This window comes from Arvicanthis niloticus, chromosome 8, assembly GCF_011762505.2.
Source record: "Arvicanthis niloticus isolate mArvNil1 chromosome 8, mArvNil1.pat.X, whole genome shotgun sequence".
Lineage (NCBI taxonomy): Eukaryota > Metazoa > Chordata > Mammalia > Rodentia > Muridae > Arvicanthis > Arvicanthis niloticus.
The window spans coordinates 62,625,877-62,644,207 of record NC_047665.1 but is presented as its reverse complement, the minus strand read 5'-3'; the positions used below and the strand labels follow the sequence as shown (position 1 = coordinate 62,644,207).

General features: G+C 41.9%; 1 protein-coding gene and 1 pseudogene across 3 annotated transcripts in view; one reads left to right on the top strand and one right to left on the bottom strand.

The window, feature by feature from the left end:
- Window positions 1-11,180, bottom strand: part of LOC143443415 (polypyrimidine tract-binding protein 1-like) — a 97,431-nt pseudogene extending 86,251 nt beyond the window's left edge.
- Frmd4a (FERM domain containing 4A) overlaps window positions 1-18,331 on the top strand; it is a 579,690-nt gene that overhangs the window by 125,133 nt on the left and 436,226 nt on the right. The window contains exon 1 of one of the 3 annotated variants that reach the window (XM_076939471.1): window positions 17,953-17,973. The exons of the other annotated variants lie outside the window; for them this stretch is intronic. Within the exon in view, the coding sequence (XP_076795586.1) occupies window positions 17,962-17,973 (12 nt within the window). The 5' untranslated portion in view covers window positions 17,953-17,961. Of the gene's footprint in view, window positions 1-17,952; window positions 17,974-18,331 lie in introns of those variants that run through there. 3 annotated transcript variants of the gene reach the window in all.

The following is an 18,331-nucleotide window of genomic DNA, read 5'->3' as shown; positions in this document are numbered from 1 at the left end:
ATGGGTTTCTGTTAGCAGTGCTTCTTATATGGGTTTTATTTCCCAAGTAAGCGTTTATAATTTTCCTTTTATTTTTTTCAATACTAAAAAGATTATACACGTTTCTGTTTTAACAAGCTAATCAATATCTTTTGAGTAAGTTTAGACAACATGTTAAAAACTTGTGAGTAATGCATTAACCAGGTAATGTCATATGCAGTTGGTAGTGCGACAGATAGAAATGGAGCCCAGTGGTAGAGCCTTTACCTGCCCAGCATGGACAAGGCCGTGAACTCTACTGCCAGTACTGAGAAAAGCAATTAAAAGTTCAAAGAGTTGAAGTCACTGTTTGCAGAGGTTGTAGCTAGTGATACGGTAGAGGGCTTGACTTGGATGTGTTAGGCCTTTGGTTCTAACCTAAGTACAGAAAAAAGAAATTTAAAAATAAACTCTCTCTCTCTCTCTCTCTCTCTCTCTCTCTCTCTCTTTCTCTTTCTCTCTCTGTTTGTGTGTGTGTGTGTTATACAGAGGTAAAGAAAATCCTGCTAGCAGTTTTCATAAAACTGGAGAACTAGAGACCTCTTTTTCCAGATCTAAAAGAGCAGTTTTATGCAAAGCTTTGGAACGTTAATTGGGAATCATCTTGGATGATAGTGGACAGTAACTTGAGAGACAAAAGCGCGAGGGAGGTAGCTGTGCAACTTCAGCGGAGATGGAGAGCTGTGTGTGAGTCCCCAACTAATGACATGACATGAGATTAGTGGAGAGCGGTGGAGACGATGGCCTGGGTGAGATTCTATCCAGGGCTGTCAGAGTGGAGGCTGGTAGAAGTAGACACAGACAGCCTAGTGAGAAAATGATTGTGAAATAGTTGTGAAATAAAGAGGAAATAGGAAGTAAGGATACGGCAGCATTAAAGAAAGAAGGAACGCACAGAAAAAAATTATCCTTACTCACAAGGAGACCCAGCATTTACCAGGAAGGGCTGGGAGCGGGGAATCCAGACAGTTGAATCAAAAAACCCAATCTAAATGTGAAAGTGAGGTATGTGCACTAAAGCTGGGAATATTCATCAACGTGTTAAATGTCACACATTCTAAAAATATGAGCTAGATTTCAACAGCCTATAAAGACCGATGATTGGAATCTTGCTTCTATGATGCCATAGCGATTCAGATGGTTCTTAAGTCTCCATGGCAACAGACGACACTACTGTTTGTTCTTCTTTGAAGTCACATGACAACTGATGTAACATTTAGGGAGCAGAGAGAAAATGTAAGAGAAGCACTTACATTTCCTAATCAGTGACCCCGGCACCAAGGGCTACTGTGGAAGGCTTTTATTGGCCCTATGGGTTATAGTGGTCAGAACCAGGGAGAAGAATTAGCAGGTAAAGACAACTGTCTCCAAACCAGAACTGAGTTCAGTCTCCAAGGCCCACTTGTAGAAGGAAAGAATCAATTCCTGCAAGTTATCCTGGGACCTTTACTTATATGTGTCAACCCCCCCCACACACACACACACGAAATAAAACTGTAAAAACAAATTTCAAAAAATAAGCATTAACTAGTAGGATCTGGGTGTTATCTTGGTCTTCATCAGCAGTTGCTCTATATGAACAGTGGTGTGGTTTATGGATTGAATGCTAATGTAGGGAAGATCCCCTCAGGCTTCCACTTGTAATATCTAATCATCTTAGTTGTGTCGATGGTACACTGGGTTAGCCATGAACAGCCTACAATTTGCACTTCAAAATGAACTAGAGACTCATCTACTAACTAAGGATATATTGTTATATCATGATGCATGGACTGTAATTCCCTGTTTCTTGGTTTTCCATCTATGAAATAGAAGCATTCACCAATGGGTTCTTTTCTTAGTCAAAGGGGAAGGTCTATAAAGCATTTAGTCAAATTTTGTCAAATGGTTTTTGGGGCCCTGTCTGAAAGAAACAGCAGTCTTGGCCTTGTGTGTAGAGGTGTCAAGACGCTGCATTTCTTAACCTGTAGTTAGGTAGAACATCCCGAAACTTGCATGCATGAGAAGTACAGAAGGGGACTCTCCCTTGAGTGTTCATTAAAGTTACGAGGAAGGATTCAATTCAATTCCCAAAGCTTTTTACCATTATCAAGTTTAGTGAGTTAAGATCCATAAACTCAACATGGCTTGGTTTTTCAGTGGAGTCAGAAGTTCACAGGCACTAAATGCAAGTGATGATGCTAACACATATCACTGTCCGGACACTTCACTGTCCCTCATTATTTATCTTTTCCTTTAGTGTGTGAAAATTTCTAGAGAAGAGCAGACATGGCCCATGCCTATTTATCCTCTTTTTCTTCCTTCTTTCTTCAACTCACATGCTTGCATTTTTGATATTTTGCTGTGGGGTTTAAAAGTCGAGACAGTGATACAGGGATTCTTGGAGCTAAGAACATTCTGGCAATGCTATAGCAACAGCATTGATGGAAGCTATTAAGCTCGTATCTTCCAGGTCACTGGATAGAGAAACAGAAAATACGGAGCTGGGAGACCATGTGCTTAAAGGCTGAAATGCAGTTGAAGGTTAAAAGACAACAAGGTCACAGAGTAACCTGAACTAAATGCTGACGGTGCAGGATAGATGTGCGGACAGGAGCTGGTTACTCAGAGAACGTTCCTGGAAGAGAGTTGATATGCATTTGGAAGAGACCTAGTATTTAAAGAGTGCTTATGAAGTAATGGACTTTGGGTCCTTTGCCTGCTTTTTCTCATGGATTGAAAGATAGATTCTTGATAACATAATGCACATGGAAAGGAATTATTGGTAGCACTGAAGCTGGTTGTGTAATTCATTTGCCAGGAGGGCAGAAATAAAAAAATAAAAAATAAAAAAAAAATAAAAAAAAATAAAAAAAAAAAGATGCCAGATGACTCCAAAAGACCAAATAAAGATTTCAGGTGTAAGGAGGAAACACAAACCACTTTTTTTGTAGAGAATTCTTTGTGCCCAACCATGGAACTTAAGAGAAAGATATCCAAGATTGAGGAAAGCAATGTGATTACTAAACACATTCAAGCATTACGTTATGGACTATAGTCTAGAAGAGGCAAAACCAAGGATGCATGCAGGGCCAGCTTGAAGAAGGGTTGCCATGGAGAAGAGTGTTGGCGTAATGTAAGGGCAGATCTCATTAGAGGAAAGAAGTTGGATTTGAGCATTAAATTTGAAAAGCCTGTAAGGCAGATATCTTTGCTATGGAATATTAGCAAGCTGAGAACTGCCCAATGGGAGCTACTGGGATGTATCCTCATCACCTTCTTCCTGGGGAAACTAGGAAACATGCAAAGCTAGTAGAGATGTATCTATTATGTTTCTCATCTCTGGGACCAGATACTTGACAAGAAGGGAGGAAGGGTTTATTTGGGTTTGCAGTTTGAAGGGATACAGTCAACCATGGCAGAGAAATCACTGGTGACAGGAACATGAGGCATCTGGTCACACTGTATCTGCAGGTAGGAAGCAGAGAGTAAGCAGGAAGTACCCCAGGCCATCAAACTTCACGACTCATTCCCAGTGACTCACTTTTTCCACCAAGGGTACATCTCTTCACAGTTCTACAATCTTCCAAAATAGCTAAGGACCAATTTAGAATACATAAACCTATGGGGGACATTTCACATTCAAAGCACGACAACACAGTCTACCTCCCCAACACACATGGTTTATTCCCACCTAATGGATTATGAAATAAAGCAAAGTCAGACTGTCCACGTGTACTAACTTTCAAATCAAATACTTTCAGTATTTTTCAAGTCTGTTCTCTGTAATGGTGTTATGAGCTTTCTGTTACAGCTGCTTTCTTAGGTACATTTGAGGGTAAAGAGAGAAGTCTATTAGCTATAGCACAAAATGTCCATAGAGATAGTTTTTGAAATAATTCCACTATAATAACTCCATTCCTTTATTTTATGCACAGCAGACAAGATGCTAAGTGAGACAAAAAGTCTCAACCTTCTGTAATCTTAAGAAAACCATCAACTTCCCTGGGACTTGACTTATCTGTAATGAGTGAATTGATTAAGTAACATAATTCAGCTCTAATATTCTGTGGTGTTTGTATTACATAGTTAGGCTTAATGATGCCTTTAAGAAACAGTGTTGCTGCTTTTATGCGTGTGGGCTACTTCTTGTTGTGACTAAGCGTATTATTGAAATGTTAGCTTGTGTCCAGGGCCATCAGACACAGTGATCTCTTTTGATTAATCTCTAACGAAAACCCCAAAATTCCTGGGGCTCAAATAAACCGATGGATTCTCAAATTATGCTCTCTTCTAACATGAGAATACAAATATAGTTAAAAGAAAGACTGTTCAGTTCCTTTGTGTAGGTCACAGGAGTTAGGCCAACTATAAGTGGGGTCTTGAGAACATAACATCGCCTTTACTGCACTGGTTCTAGCCTACTCTACAGTCTTCAGTGGTCCACTCACCCCAGGCCTGGATAGCTGACTCACTGATCTTTGTGCTGCCTTTGACACCTGCCACCTGCACTCCTGCCAAGCCATTTTCTATGGGGAGGCACTAAATCTGCCTCTGCCCCGCTGCCACCAGCACTCTTTCCTGCTCTCTGCAGAACCTGTTTCCCCCTGCTGGATCCTTCCCACAGCTTCAAATGCTCCTGAGTCCACATCCCTACTGGCTAGGTAGGTACCAGCCCTCTCTACTCTGGCCTTCATGACTCTATACAAGTGCCATAAATGCCCCTCCCCAGTGTGGCTCCTGATATGAGAATTGTTCTGCCATGGATGCCAACAGATTGCCACTCTGTTCACCTTAGCACCCTCTTGTAGAGAACCTCACTGATAGACACTATAATCCTAAACCATGACTGTCACCTGTACCAGTAACATCTGTCCCTGGAGTTCTTACCCACACAATCTATTCTCTCTTCCAAAGATTGTAACATTTTTCCACCAGTAAGTACTTTTTCCTTTTTAATGATCTGTCTCTAGTCTTCAATGGAGTTAGAGAAATACGGAGAAGTTAATGTGCATTAGGAAACATGCACAGTGTGACAGAATTTGCCAGGGTTCTTGGGCCCTGCCTTTGCTGCATGCAATATTCTGATCTTCATTCTTTTGTTTCTGTTTCCTGAGACAGATCTCAGAGAATAACTGGGCCGGCCTCCAACTCACAATGGTTCTTCTATCTCTGTCTCCTGAGTGTTGTCTCCCAAGCATGTACCATCACCCAACTCAGGAATAATTTATTTTTAGTGTGTGTGTCTGTGTGTGTGTGTGCACACGCGCGCGCACGCACACATGTCCTTGTACATGTGAAGCCCAAGGTTGACATACCAAGTTTTCCTCAACTCCTCTGCACCTTATGCATTGAGGCAAGGTCTCTTAACTGAACTCAGAGCTCACAAATATAGGCTACTGTAGCTAGGAGTTTCCTTCTGGGACCCTTTTCCTCTGCCTTCTGAGTTCTTGAGTTAGAGGTGGGCAGCTATGCCTTCCTGGCTTTTACCTGGGTTCTATGAGTCTAAACTCTATTATTAATGCATGTACAGCAAATGCTTTATCCATTGAGCCATCCATCCTTCAAGCCTGGGGAATGGGAACCCTTGTTCCCCAAAACCTGCTCTCTAGATGTTGAGACTTAGTGCCTCATCTATCTCTGAGGAAAAACAAGGGCTCAAGGAAAGTATGAAAGGCATCCATTGCTAATCCTTTCTCTTGGGTCTCTCTAGAGAAAACATCTTAGGCAAATGGGTCTTCCTGGATTCTTGGAATAAGCATGCAAAATAGACCCCACAAAGGCATTGCACACACTATATTATGGACACGATAGGAAAACAAGATGCAATGCTAATTCTCAGCTATGCACTTAGGCAAAACCTGTCCAGACTGGCTGGGGAGAAAGGTTAATCAACATGGGAAATAGCCTTGGGTTCTAAGAAAGAAATAGCAAAGTCAAGGCCCCAGGGAATCAAATCCAATGCATTCCTTTCTCCTGGGCATTGTTTTCTGTTATTCCAAGCTCTCTTGTTGCGTAGCTGTCTAAACACATTCTGACATGAAAGGGAAGTACCCTGAGCTCCCAGAGTGGTCATGTTTGTTTATGCTCCACGGCTGGCTTGTGCCTGCACAGTTACATCCTGGCAGTTCATCACAGTCACATCCTGGCTGTCCCTGTCTAAGATGCGGTTACAGAAATCCACAATTTCCTTTATAAACAGAAAAAGACAAAATGGGCTTTTATTCACCAACCCTCTTCTCTTTCACTTTGAATAGACAGTTCCTGTGCAGTGCACCTGGGCTCCTAGGAAGGGAAGAGTCTGTTCACAGAGAGGTGAAGGGAAAGCCATCCTGCCAAGCTTGGGCATGCATTGCTGCCAGTACATAGAGTACCCCTTAGGAGATGGGCATAGTGCCTTGCACAAAATACTTTAGGCTTCATTAAGCAAGTGAATTGTCTTAAATTAAAAAATATTATCCTTTCTACTTTTGAATATTTAATAGAATAGAAAGTTGGCTAAGAAAATCTCAGCATAGATTTTAATAAGCCAGAGATTTTTTTTAAAAGGCTCTGTTGTATTTTATAAAGGAAAGAAAGAAAGAAAGAAAGAAAGAAAGAAAGAAAGAAAGAAAGAAAGAGAAAGAAAGAAGTCAGGGGTATGTTTTGTAGAGCCAGGTATGGTGAGGTGGAAGGGATGCCTCTGTGGGCCCATGCTGAGGCATCCTTTCCTCCTGAGGTACCAGCCATATGATGGCTATAGTATGGAATTGAATTTCTTTGGGGAATGGGAAGGGAATTTATAAAAGAGATAAGTTTGTTAACAGCATGAACAGTCTTTAAGGTGAGCTTAGGGGAAAAAACCCTTTCATGGAGCAGAAGAAGCAAGAAGGGCTTTTTTTCTTTCTGTTTAGGAGACTGAACATATATTATTCAAAATATATATTCATATATATCATAATGAGAAACAATTTTAATATATAAATTTTAATACATAAATTTTAATTATATATATATATATATATCATAATGAGAAACAGTTTGAAGTTTACATTTAAAAGACAATTAAAGGAAACTCAGAACCTTGACCTTGTGAATACATTAGTTGATCGTTTAGTTTAGCTTGAGAAACACCTTAAGTCTGCAGTTAAAAGACAGCCAAAGGAAACTTAAAATTTGTAACTGTGGTCGCTGACAGTATAGATTTCGCATGAGAAACACTTTAAGCCTATAGTTAAAAGACAACCAAAGGAAACTTAAAAATTTGAACTCATGATTATAAAAGTTGGATCATAGAGTGGAGTGTTTTACTAGAGTTAGGCTAGTTTATAAGAACTCTATTGATTAATGTTAAGACAGTGACATAACAAAGGGTTTCGGTGATCTGCTTTTTAAAGGCTAAGTGCCTTTCCCCAAACTATGTCCAGGTAAATCATGCGTGGAAACCATACAAAGTTTTAAAATAGCAGGGTTTTGCCCCATGGCTACCATCATACTAACAATTTATGTTTCTATGATTAATTACCAATACGATTAAAATCAATGCCATTCTCACCTTGAGTTTAATTCCTTAGGTTCAGGCTGAAGTTCTGAGCGAGGAAAGATCCGTTCTCATTAGAAAGAAGGCATAAACATTTACTTCCTCAGCTGATGGAAATCCAGGCATTTCTATGGCTTCAGGCACTGAGACCTAATCTTTTGTTCCTAGAAATAACAGGATCGGAGTTTCCCTTGTAAGGGGCACATTGAAATATCAAGGTAAAAATGTATCTCACAAAAAGCAGAATTCATCCCAAGTTCTTGAATAAAAGATGCTATGATAGTCGGTTTACTGACAACCCAGATGGATTTAGAATGGCCCCTTCCCCCTTTGTCTTTGTAGGTGCTTCTGGGAGTATAGCTAAGGAGAGCACCTTTTACAAGCTGGAATCCAGGCCTGAGTAAAGAGAGGGGAAGGAGAAAGCCCCTCCAAGCACGGGCATCTGCTTCTCTGCTTACTGATCTACACAGTCATGAGCAAGGAGCCTTATGCTTTCCTCCTCAAGGCCAAGAGCAGCTTAAGATGCCACACCTTCTGCTCTGTGATGGACTGTACCTCGAAGCTGTAAGCCAAAATAGGCTAAATTGCTGTCAGGTATTTGGTCACAACAAGGAGAAAAGCAAATAATACCAATCCCTATCAATACCAACCACCATTTATTTCTCTTGACTCAGTTTAAAAAAAAAAAAAAAAAAAAACTCCAATTAAACAATTACTTTCTTTTGTGCCATCAGTTGAAACTGATCAAAACCTTAAGATTTTGTAGTAGGGGATTAGGGAGATAACTCAGGGTTGGCTGCCCTTGTAAAGGATTTGGGTTTGGTTCCCAGCATCTACATGACAGCCAAAACCCCCTGTAACTCTAGTTCCAGGGGTCCAGTGCCCTCTCCTGACTTCACTGGGCACCAGTGTATATGTGATGTGTGTATAAAACTCAGGCAGGCTCATACACCTACACTAAATAAATAAACCCTTCTTTTTAAAAGATTGAGAATTGATTTGAAAAATTAATCAAAGCTTGTAAATAATGCACATACAACAAATACAAATAATGTATTTGTTGTATGGGAAGTCATAATTTCCCCCAAATTGCATTAGGCAATCCCAGCACTTTAATTAAAGGTACTGTCAAGTTGGATGCAGGTGTTTTATTATTATTATTATTATTATTATTATTATTATTATTATTATTTTAACTTCTAAAATTAAATAACTTAAAAGGAGCTTTTACTATAAAAGAATTTCCTTCAGGGTTTTCAATAAATTAATGTACAATTTTTTTTTCAAGAGACTTCTAATGGAGAGAAAAGAACCCTGTCATTTCCCTCATTTTTTTGGCAAAAAAAAGTGGTTTCAGGTAGAGTGAGGTATGAATTAAGTTTTAAACTAAGAAAAATAGATGGTAAAAATCTATGACCAGGAAGTCAGACATCAGCACTCATAAATATACTGCTTTCTATTGTCTTCAAATAAGATATTTTCTGACAAGACTGGAGGAGATGGCTCGCCGGTTAAGAGCACTTGTTGCTCTTCCAAAAACCCAGCTCCAAAGTCCCAGCACCCATGTGTCAGCTCACAACCTCTGTAACTCTAGTTCCCGAGAACTTAATGCTCTCTTCTGGCTTTCTTGGGCACCAGCATCTACGTGGTGGACATCCATCCATACAGACCAAACACCCATACACATAAAATAAGCAAGATAAATCCAATAAGATATTAAGTGAAATAAAAATAAGTAAGATAAATACAGACATGTTCTGCTTATCTGGTATTTTCATACAAGTTGTTCTTGAAATCCTTTCTCAGCACTGACTCCACCTTTCCATCATGACAGCCCTACAGACTAACAGAGTAAAACTTGCTTTTCCTGGATGGGAGTGCAGCGTGGCTGTAGCTCAGTGGAAGTGTGTATGCTTAGCATGCATGAGGACCTGGGTTCAGTTCCCAGTACCCCTACCCCCGCCACAAAAGACTAGTGTTTTGTGTGAAGCATTAATGTCTGAGGAAATTAATACCTATTCCAACCTTTGGTTCCACAGTTACTGTTGATTCTTCTCTCTCTCTCTCTCTCTCTCTCTCTCTCTCTCTCTCTCTCTCTCTCTCTAATTGTTTCTTCACAACATAATTTCAACCATTTATCTAAGCCAGTGCCAGTCCCAATCTGTGGGGTTCTTCAAAATATGCAGCCACTATTCTTCATCTCAGTACCCATAGAACAGGGCCTGTAGCTGAACCTGACATGCAATAAATAGTAGGTTCTTCTCTACTCGGGAACGTGGCTTGAGGCAAGCTTACCACATCTCAGAACCAACTTAGGTAAGCTTAGTAGTTAGTGGGTTCCTTTACATATCCTAAATCTAGGATAGTCTCATTGGAGAATAACTTTCTTGCTCACTTGACACAGCTTGGGGATTCTGAGGAGCCTCAAAAGCCAGAAGTACGTGGATTGTCATCAGTTTGATCACTACTACTTTTCTGTCATTTGGGGATTATTTGGATAAAGATGGGGCAATTTGACTATAGTACTGGGATTGGCTCTTAGCAGGAAAAGAAACCCAGGTAAGCAAGTGAAGCAAACGAAAGTTTAACATGATTTCTGTAAGGGCCAGTCACTCCTAAACATTTTGACAGACTTATCAATAAAAATCCTATAGTAATCATTTAATAATGTATACATATATTGAAATTGCTCATGTTCTATCCCTCTATTCATTAGCTTTTATTGTCATTTGTAACTTTAATTTTTTAAGCCTTATTTTTAATGATGGTGTAAGGGTCCATGATTTGCTGGAGAATGATACCCCTGACTCAAAATAGTATGTAAATGCAAAGAATGTTTTATTCTGCACAAGTCCAGCATGCTGAGGTCTCCTATTACCAGAATAGACACCCAAGCGAGCTTGCAGGCCTGATTTAAAGCACATTAGGAAATTTCAGAGTAGGTGACCTCTAGGTTAATCTGTTGGATCCATCTCTATGGACATTCCATTACCGGGGTTTGGGGGCTGAAAACTTGCTGGGGAGGTTGAAAACTGCTGCTGACCCATTGTTCTTGCCTTAGGCTAGGTGGCAGGGCAGCTTCTGAGGCCTGGACTTGCCTAGAATTGCCCAGTTCTTGGAAACAGATGTAGGCCTAGTCTCCTTAATTGCCGATTTGAAGCCTGTCATGGAATCAGCCTAGCCTTCTCAACGGTTTTTAAAAACTTTAATCTCTTTTTTAGCCCACCACCCACCAGAGGTAGTGGAAAAGAAAGGATGCGGGAGAAGTGGCCCTGTTTAGAAAGGTTCTATGGAACAGCTCCAATCTGTGTTGTTTGGAGATGAGCAGTTCAGTTCACAGGTCTGCAGCAGCTCGATCCACTAGCCTACGGGGGAGAGAGGCACTTCACATTCAAAACATAAACACCATATACCACACCACACACACACACACACACACACACACACACACACTTTTCATTTAAACAAAAAGAAAATGTTTCCTTACCTAATGTCCCTCAGCACAAATTCTTCTTTGGGAACTTTGAAATATCCACCCCAACAGAAACAAAAGTGTTCAAACAACGCTCTTACCTGCATCTTTCCTCAGAGCTGGGTGGAGAGGGTTAAAGAGACATGCCAGCTCCTGCTCTACCAGATGCTGTGTCTCAACTTCCTCCTCCATCAGGGCTTCCCAAATGTCTTCTGAGGGGTCCCTGGAGCAATGGCTTGGGAAGCAACAGCTTCTGGGGTTCTCTGTCCTAACAAAAGCTCTTAAATGGAAAGTCTTAAAGGCAAAAAGCAAAAATGTAAATATCTCTTTTCAAAAGCTTCAGAGTAATCACTCTGTCTTTTATGTATCTTCAACAAACACATGAGTAGATAAAGACCCATTTCTAGCTCAAGTTTTTATGATAATGACAAAAAATGCAGTTCTATTTTCTCCACTCTGTGGCTTTTTTCAGAGAGACAGGAAGCTCGGAAGGAAGATGTCTCCCAGGGCTAGATTCCAATTAACTTCTGTACCAAGTGCTGATAACTTTAGGCAATCACTGTTCTTTGGAAAATGGGGCAGAGACTCTAAAAGATCATAAAGACAAGATGACTGATCAACCAAGACCCAGAGCTGTCTGACTGTTTTCCCCAGCCGGCCATAACTGTAGAGACTCATCAACGAAACACAGTAAGTCTTCTCTGAAGTAGTCAGTAACGTGAAGGTGTTGGGATGTGTATATGAGAACAGACTTTGATAATCATATAGCCCATCGTTCTATGTGAGCTTTCCCGGGTCTCATAGAATAGCTTGACATATGGAGTTGAAGACCCACATTTGGGGTTTCTATGCTGGATCTGATCTGAATTGCACATGTACACATAAGTGTGTGATTCCTTTGTCTTGGTTTTTGATGCAAGTCTATCACTGAACCCAGGCCAATTCAGCTAGATTGCCTGGCCAATAAGCCCAGAGATCTTTCTGTCTCTGCCCCACTACCACTAAAGTTAAAGGCACATGGCATTGTACATGTGTGTGGCTTTTTATGTAGGATCTGAGTATCTGAACTCAAGTCTTCATGTGACACAGCAAGCATCTGAACCCAGGGGAGCTCTGTCTCCTGGGAATAGACTTTAGGAGTTTTGTGGTCTTGGGCTAGCTTTTGAATCTGCGATCTGTGTATCAAATTCAATGCCTAATTTCATTCATGGAGACCAGGATGAGGTGCTCTGGCTAGCCTTGCTCATTTGTGAGTTATTGGCTTGCTCATTAGGCTAGGCATTGACTCTTTCCTCATGCGCCTCTTGAGATCAGCAAGCTAGCTTGCTGTTTCTTCCCCACAGACATTCCAAAGATTTCACCATATTGGTTATCCTACTAGCTGAAGCAAGCCACAGAGTCACACACACAGAAATCAAGAGTGTGGCTGAGTCACGTGGCAAATATCATAAGTAATACAAATGCACAGGTAGCTGGGACCCAATGATGCTATTAACCACCAGACCTAATTTTCTTTCTCTGGCCATCTTCTGTTAACTGGGGAGGGATGAGATACTGGTGAACATAAAACTAGATGCAACTTAACGGAATCCAGTATAAGTCCTGGACAAATAGTTACAGTCTGATAAATACTGCTTTCTTTCACCTTACCTCTCCACCCTTGTAAAAAAGGGAAATTAATACCTGCCACGCTGCACCGGATTCTTTATTGTAGTGTTCTTTAAAGGTAACACATGAAAGTCCTTCAAAAGAGTCCCAAATGCTCTATAATTTCCGTAATGTAACAACTTACAGAATGTTTATCCTTATTCAGACATGAATAAATTCAAGTACTGGATTTTTAGCCCCGACTTTTCACTGAGTATGTTAGCAGGTGTTCAGTGATGGTTCTCCCTGTGATACACTACAGTGTGTATTATAAGCCTGAGCATACACATGTGATTTAGGATGAGAGTCGGGGCTCCCAGGAAGGTGATTTGGAGGATATTAGTTAGGAAGCTCACTCAGTGTTACTCAGGTATCTAGAACTCATCAGGGAAGAGAGCTTCAATCCTTTACTGCCCTAAAGCTGAAGTGTTAATGAGGATGTTTGTAACTAAGATGTAAAGGCAAGGATAAAGCCTGAATGGTGGTCAGGTTGTGACCCTCTTACCTTAATGAATGGAAAACTATTTATGAAGCAGGGTATCTCCGGCCACGCATACGCAATTGTGCAGGGAGCTGTGATCCCCAGAGACTCCAAGGGATTTAAGGAAATTAACCTCGATGACAGCAAGGATGCTAAGAACAAAGGGTCAGGGTTTTAATGTGGCTGAGATAGGAAGCCTGACCTTCTGACTGGGACAAACCTAATGGTCCTCATGATATTTACCCATGTTTCTAGTCTAGAGAAGTTTACCCTGAAGTTATCTTCTGTCTCTCTCTCCTTTCTCTCTTTCTTCTCTCCCTCTCTCTCTCCTTTCTCTCTCTCCTTTCTCTCTTTCTTCTCTCCCTCTCTCTCTCCTTTCTCTCTCTTCTTTCTCTCTTCTCCCCCCCACCCCACTCAATATCCAAACGGTAACAAAGGATAACTCAAAGGACAAAGGCCATTGGCTGGAGGCTCATGCATAGACACATTCTCTCTGAGTTTAGAAGCCCTCATTCCACCGTGGAGAGTTAGCTGGATCTCAGCCAAGGCTCTCTTTCAAAGCAGCACCCATTTAATTCTGATGTTTGCCAGTTTCCACATGTTTAACATTCATTACCTTTCCCTCCTAAGACCAGGTCCATCTCAGGTTATAAATCTGGCCCTTCTGGAAGGTAGAAGATCTTTTGGAATGTGAGGCTGCAAGCCGAGAGTAATTCTAGTTAGAAAACTCTGGCCTGGAACCAGGCAAATTGGTCCTCCATAGCTAAATATTATTGGAACTTTGGTCATTGCAGAGATCATCCTGGTCACCAACTGGGAACACTGATTGTCAGGTTCCTAAGTCTACCATAACTGCTCCCGCCTTGCTGGGTGTTCCTCCTCTCCTCAAAATATTGAGTCACTTTATACATTACCCATGAGCAGTAGCCATTGATATTTAAAGGGCTTGAGAATGATAGGCAATAACTTGACATTGCATTTTATAAATAACTGTCTCTTTTTGAGAGAGACAAGACCTTTCACTTGATAAGTGCTTTGGCTTGTGGAGATTGCCAATGAATATTGGTCTCGTGAATAAATAAGTGGTTGAGGTACTGAATATTAACGCAGCAGCCTAAAACAATTCTTTCTCATGCTTACCTTCATAACCTCGCACTACAAAAGAACAGAAAGTAAATATGCCTTTAACACTTTTCTTAGATTGGTACAGAAAAGATTTTCTGATGAGATGGAGACCGTGGGTATGAGGATTAGCCTCGCTGTGCTGAACACAGTTCCATTGGGTGGATGTGTGAGTTAGCTAAAACTTCTTCAAGGGATGACTGAGAAGAGGCCCTTAGGAGCGCCAAGTGTGAGAAGTAGATAAACTAATGACAGGAGATGCTCAGTACAGTGCCTGGCACAAAGTGTTTCATGGCCACCATCAGAAGTGAGGACTTCAGCAGCAGTGTCATCTCAAGATCTGTTTTAGTGTTGCAGGTCCTTCACATTCCTGGGTTCAGCATTCTCTGCAACCCCACAGACCTCAGGGAAAACATGATGAGTGGAAGCTAAAGAAATATCTCCATGACTAAATGCTTTCTGTGTAGCATGAGAACCCAAGTCCCCACTACCCACATTAAAAAATGTAAAAACTCCGGAGACCAGTGGGTGAGATTGTAAGTCCAGAATTATGGAGGCTGACTGGGCTTGCTGGCCATCCAACTAGCTTGACAGATGAGCTCTACATTACTTGAGAGAACCTGTCTCAAAAATTAAGGTGAGGAAGACCAGAGGGAGACTCAACATCACCCTCTTGCCTTCACACAACATGCACACATATACATATGAAAGAGTGGAAAAGACAACGTGGCAAACAACCCCAGATTCCAGGGACTTCGAGTTCAAGAAGTTGAGTATAAACAACCCCAAGAGTTATGCTCCTCTTGGAGGTGCTATATATAGGATCTTCAAAATTCCTTCCCAGAATCCCTTGCTCTGGCTTTGGTAGACTGTTCTGGTTCCAAAAACCCATGCTTGGAGTCTGTTGACACCAAGCAGCCCAAAACAGGACCAGTGTGACTTTTGTAAACCCTGACACCATTCCGCTGTGTCTTACCCACTTAGGAACACTTGGGGAGTCCAGGCAGAATAACAGGAAGCAGTTGTGCCCAAGCTAAAATGTCAAGGAGGAAACTCTGTGCATGACTGGAAGTGCTGGTGAGGGGTTCTGAGATTAGGACAGGTGTGAAACAAACCAAATGTTCTCGAACAGACCCGTCTAAGGCCCAGAGGCAAGTAATGGATGTAGCTAGTTGTACTCACAGAGGAGCCAACAGAATGGAAGTCTATGTGGCACACAGAGTGAGTGGCATCTCAACAGGGAAGGCAGTAAGGTAATGCCAGACAGGGAGGGAGTTAAGGGGTCAATACTGGATCTCTTCCTTGAATAATGGAGAGTGACTTTCTCCCTGACACTCCTGAAGTAAGGCCTGTGGGCATGTAGAGGATAGGTATGGAGAAGAGAGTGGAGTAGAATGAACGATGAAGATGAGGAAATAGAATTTTTGTGGAGGCAATTCACTTTAAGTCTCCTGAGAGAAAGTTGACAGTGACTGTCCAGAAAGGAGAAATGCCTCATAGGTAGTAGCCCTTAAATTCAAGTGGAGATCACACTAACATATCCACATATTCACAGTTCCAGTATCATGGGCAGAGGTGTATATACAGAATGAGGTTACAGGGGAGGTGGGGGGGTGGCGTTAATGGGTTGGTAGAGTTTGTGTTGCATCTGCCACAAGGTTGTGGACCAGGCCTTAGGCTACACTGTTCCCACTGTGTCCTTAGGAATTTGAAGGGGGCTGACCCAGCAGACCGCAGGTGTATTGCAGCTATTTGATGAATGACTGAAAAGAATTTTTGGAGACTCCAAACACTTGGATACTGAATAAGACCAACTAATGTAATCATGAAGGGAATAAGATCTGGAAGCCCACCACTGCCCCCACACAAGGTGGCAGGAATCTTTTATATCAGGACATGGTCTTCTACTCAGTGTATCTGGATGATTTGTTACTATGGTGAGAGTCTGGATAAAGAGGTGAGCACTTGGCTCAGGGAGAATGCAGTTTCAGCCTGATACATAAAGTTGAATAGAGATGGGTTGAGCATAGAGAACTCCAGTGCAGGCGAAGAGGTCGGTCAGGGGTCAAGAGCTAAAGAGCCCATGGCTTTGAGAACTAGTGGAGGAAAAGTGGATTAATAAAAGGTTAAGGGTATCAATGAAGGAAGAGACTGAGTAAGAAGGTCCACCTGCAGCTCCATCTTGGAGCTGTGTTGGGAGTCAGGTATAAGGCAGCAGGTAAAGAGAGGAACACATTCCATTCCAGGGACAAGAGGCAAGTGACAATTGATGTAAATGCCATAGGTCAGCTCACATCTGCTGTGTATATCAAATGTATGTATGAACATGCCCTCAGGCTCTTGCAAAGGCATGAATGTTCTTAGGTATGATAACACACTTGTCCATGGAGGAGCATGTGTTGAATTCTTACCACATAGATAACCCTTCAAGCTGAAGGAAGTACATGTTCATTACATTCCAATTCAGGTCTTTGGTATGGTTTGTCCGTAGCCTGCTTTTTCCAAGTTGCTGGCAATAGTAAATGAGATAAATACTCATGGACAGTATAACACACACACACACACACACACACACACACATACACATGTATGCATGCATACACACGCAAAGACCACATGTACACAAAATCTCCCATCATGCCACAGACACCCATTTATACATATACATATACATATACATATATATATATATATATATACACATAGACATGCACACATAATCTCTATTATGACATAAATAGCACACACACACACTACCCACACCATCCACACACACTACACCAAAACAAACACATTACACATACATACTACCCACATTATGCACATACACATAAACACACAACTCCTTATAACACACACCCACACATACATAGCCCCCAAACAACACACACACACACACACACACACACACACACACACACACACACACACACACAGAGTTCAATGCTCAGCTCCTCTAGACTAGAATCCATACATTTGATTTTGAAAGTTTTCTGGAGGTGTGTCCAAACATCTGGTCAAACATCAAAAATTCCAGTTCCCTATCCAGGTGTTGTTTTAACAAATGATTATTTTGAAATACATAAGTGACACGATTTTTTTTCCTCTGCTTTCTAAATATGAACCAGAAAATCATCTGAATAATGCTGTCAACTGATTCCGTTCCTGTCAGGATCCCCTTTTCTAAAGAAGGATGAATAGATGGATGGATCTACTCTCTCACTCCTGAGAGAGCATGCTGCTTACTGAAGCTGGGTAGCTGGGAGCGAGCGGCAGGCAGCTCAGTTCCATTTGCCTCCTCTGTTTTGGGTGAGCTGCCCTGTAGTTTGTTCAGACCACTTTTCTTGGCTCAAATACGATACCTAAGACAGAGATCATTTGTCAAGTGAGCACGGTACACTGAGAGCTGTAGGCAGATTATGGAAAGAGAGAGGGAGGAGAGAGAGGGAGGAGAGAGCACCGGAGAGAAGAAAGAGGGGGAAGAGGGCGAGGAGTGGAGCAGACTTCTCCCTGCACATCCTTTCTCAGGCACCTCAGGCACCGGGGATTCAAGTTAGACTGCTCGCGGTGCAGCGGCGCCACCCGGGCTAGGGGAGCCGCCAGTGGCTCCAGGGATGGCTCTTTTCATGCGGGATGCTTAAGGACTGCATACAGACAGAGTAACTTGCAGAGGAGAGAAACTGGCATGAGGATTCCGCCAAAATGGAAGGGCTCCTATCTCCGATGAGAACCAAGGTAAGGGGGACTAAACCCCGGTTTCTTTGCGCTCTCCTTGGTGGTTCAGGGAAGGCTCACTGAAAAGGAAGATTGTACTAGCTTTTGTCTCGTTTCAGAACTAGGCTGGCGAATGCAACTGGACCTTTCAAAGAATAGCTTTGCCTCCAAGCAGGGGCTATTGCGATCGGTGGGAAGGGGAGAACAGGGGGGCGGAGAGGGGAGCCATCTGTCAGCGTGGACAATGGGAATCTTAGTAAATGAGTTTGCCTCTCGGTTGATTAGACAGCCATATTTTAGCAAGATTTCCAATCATTCTTGCGTTGGGACCGGGGCTGCCCTCCAGCTGTTGGTGTGCTTGCAGGAAGTACCGATTTCT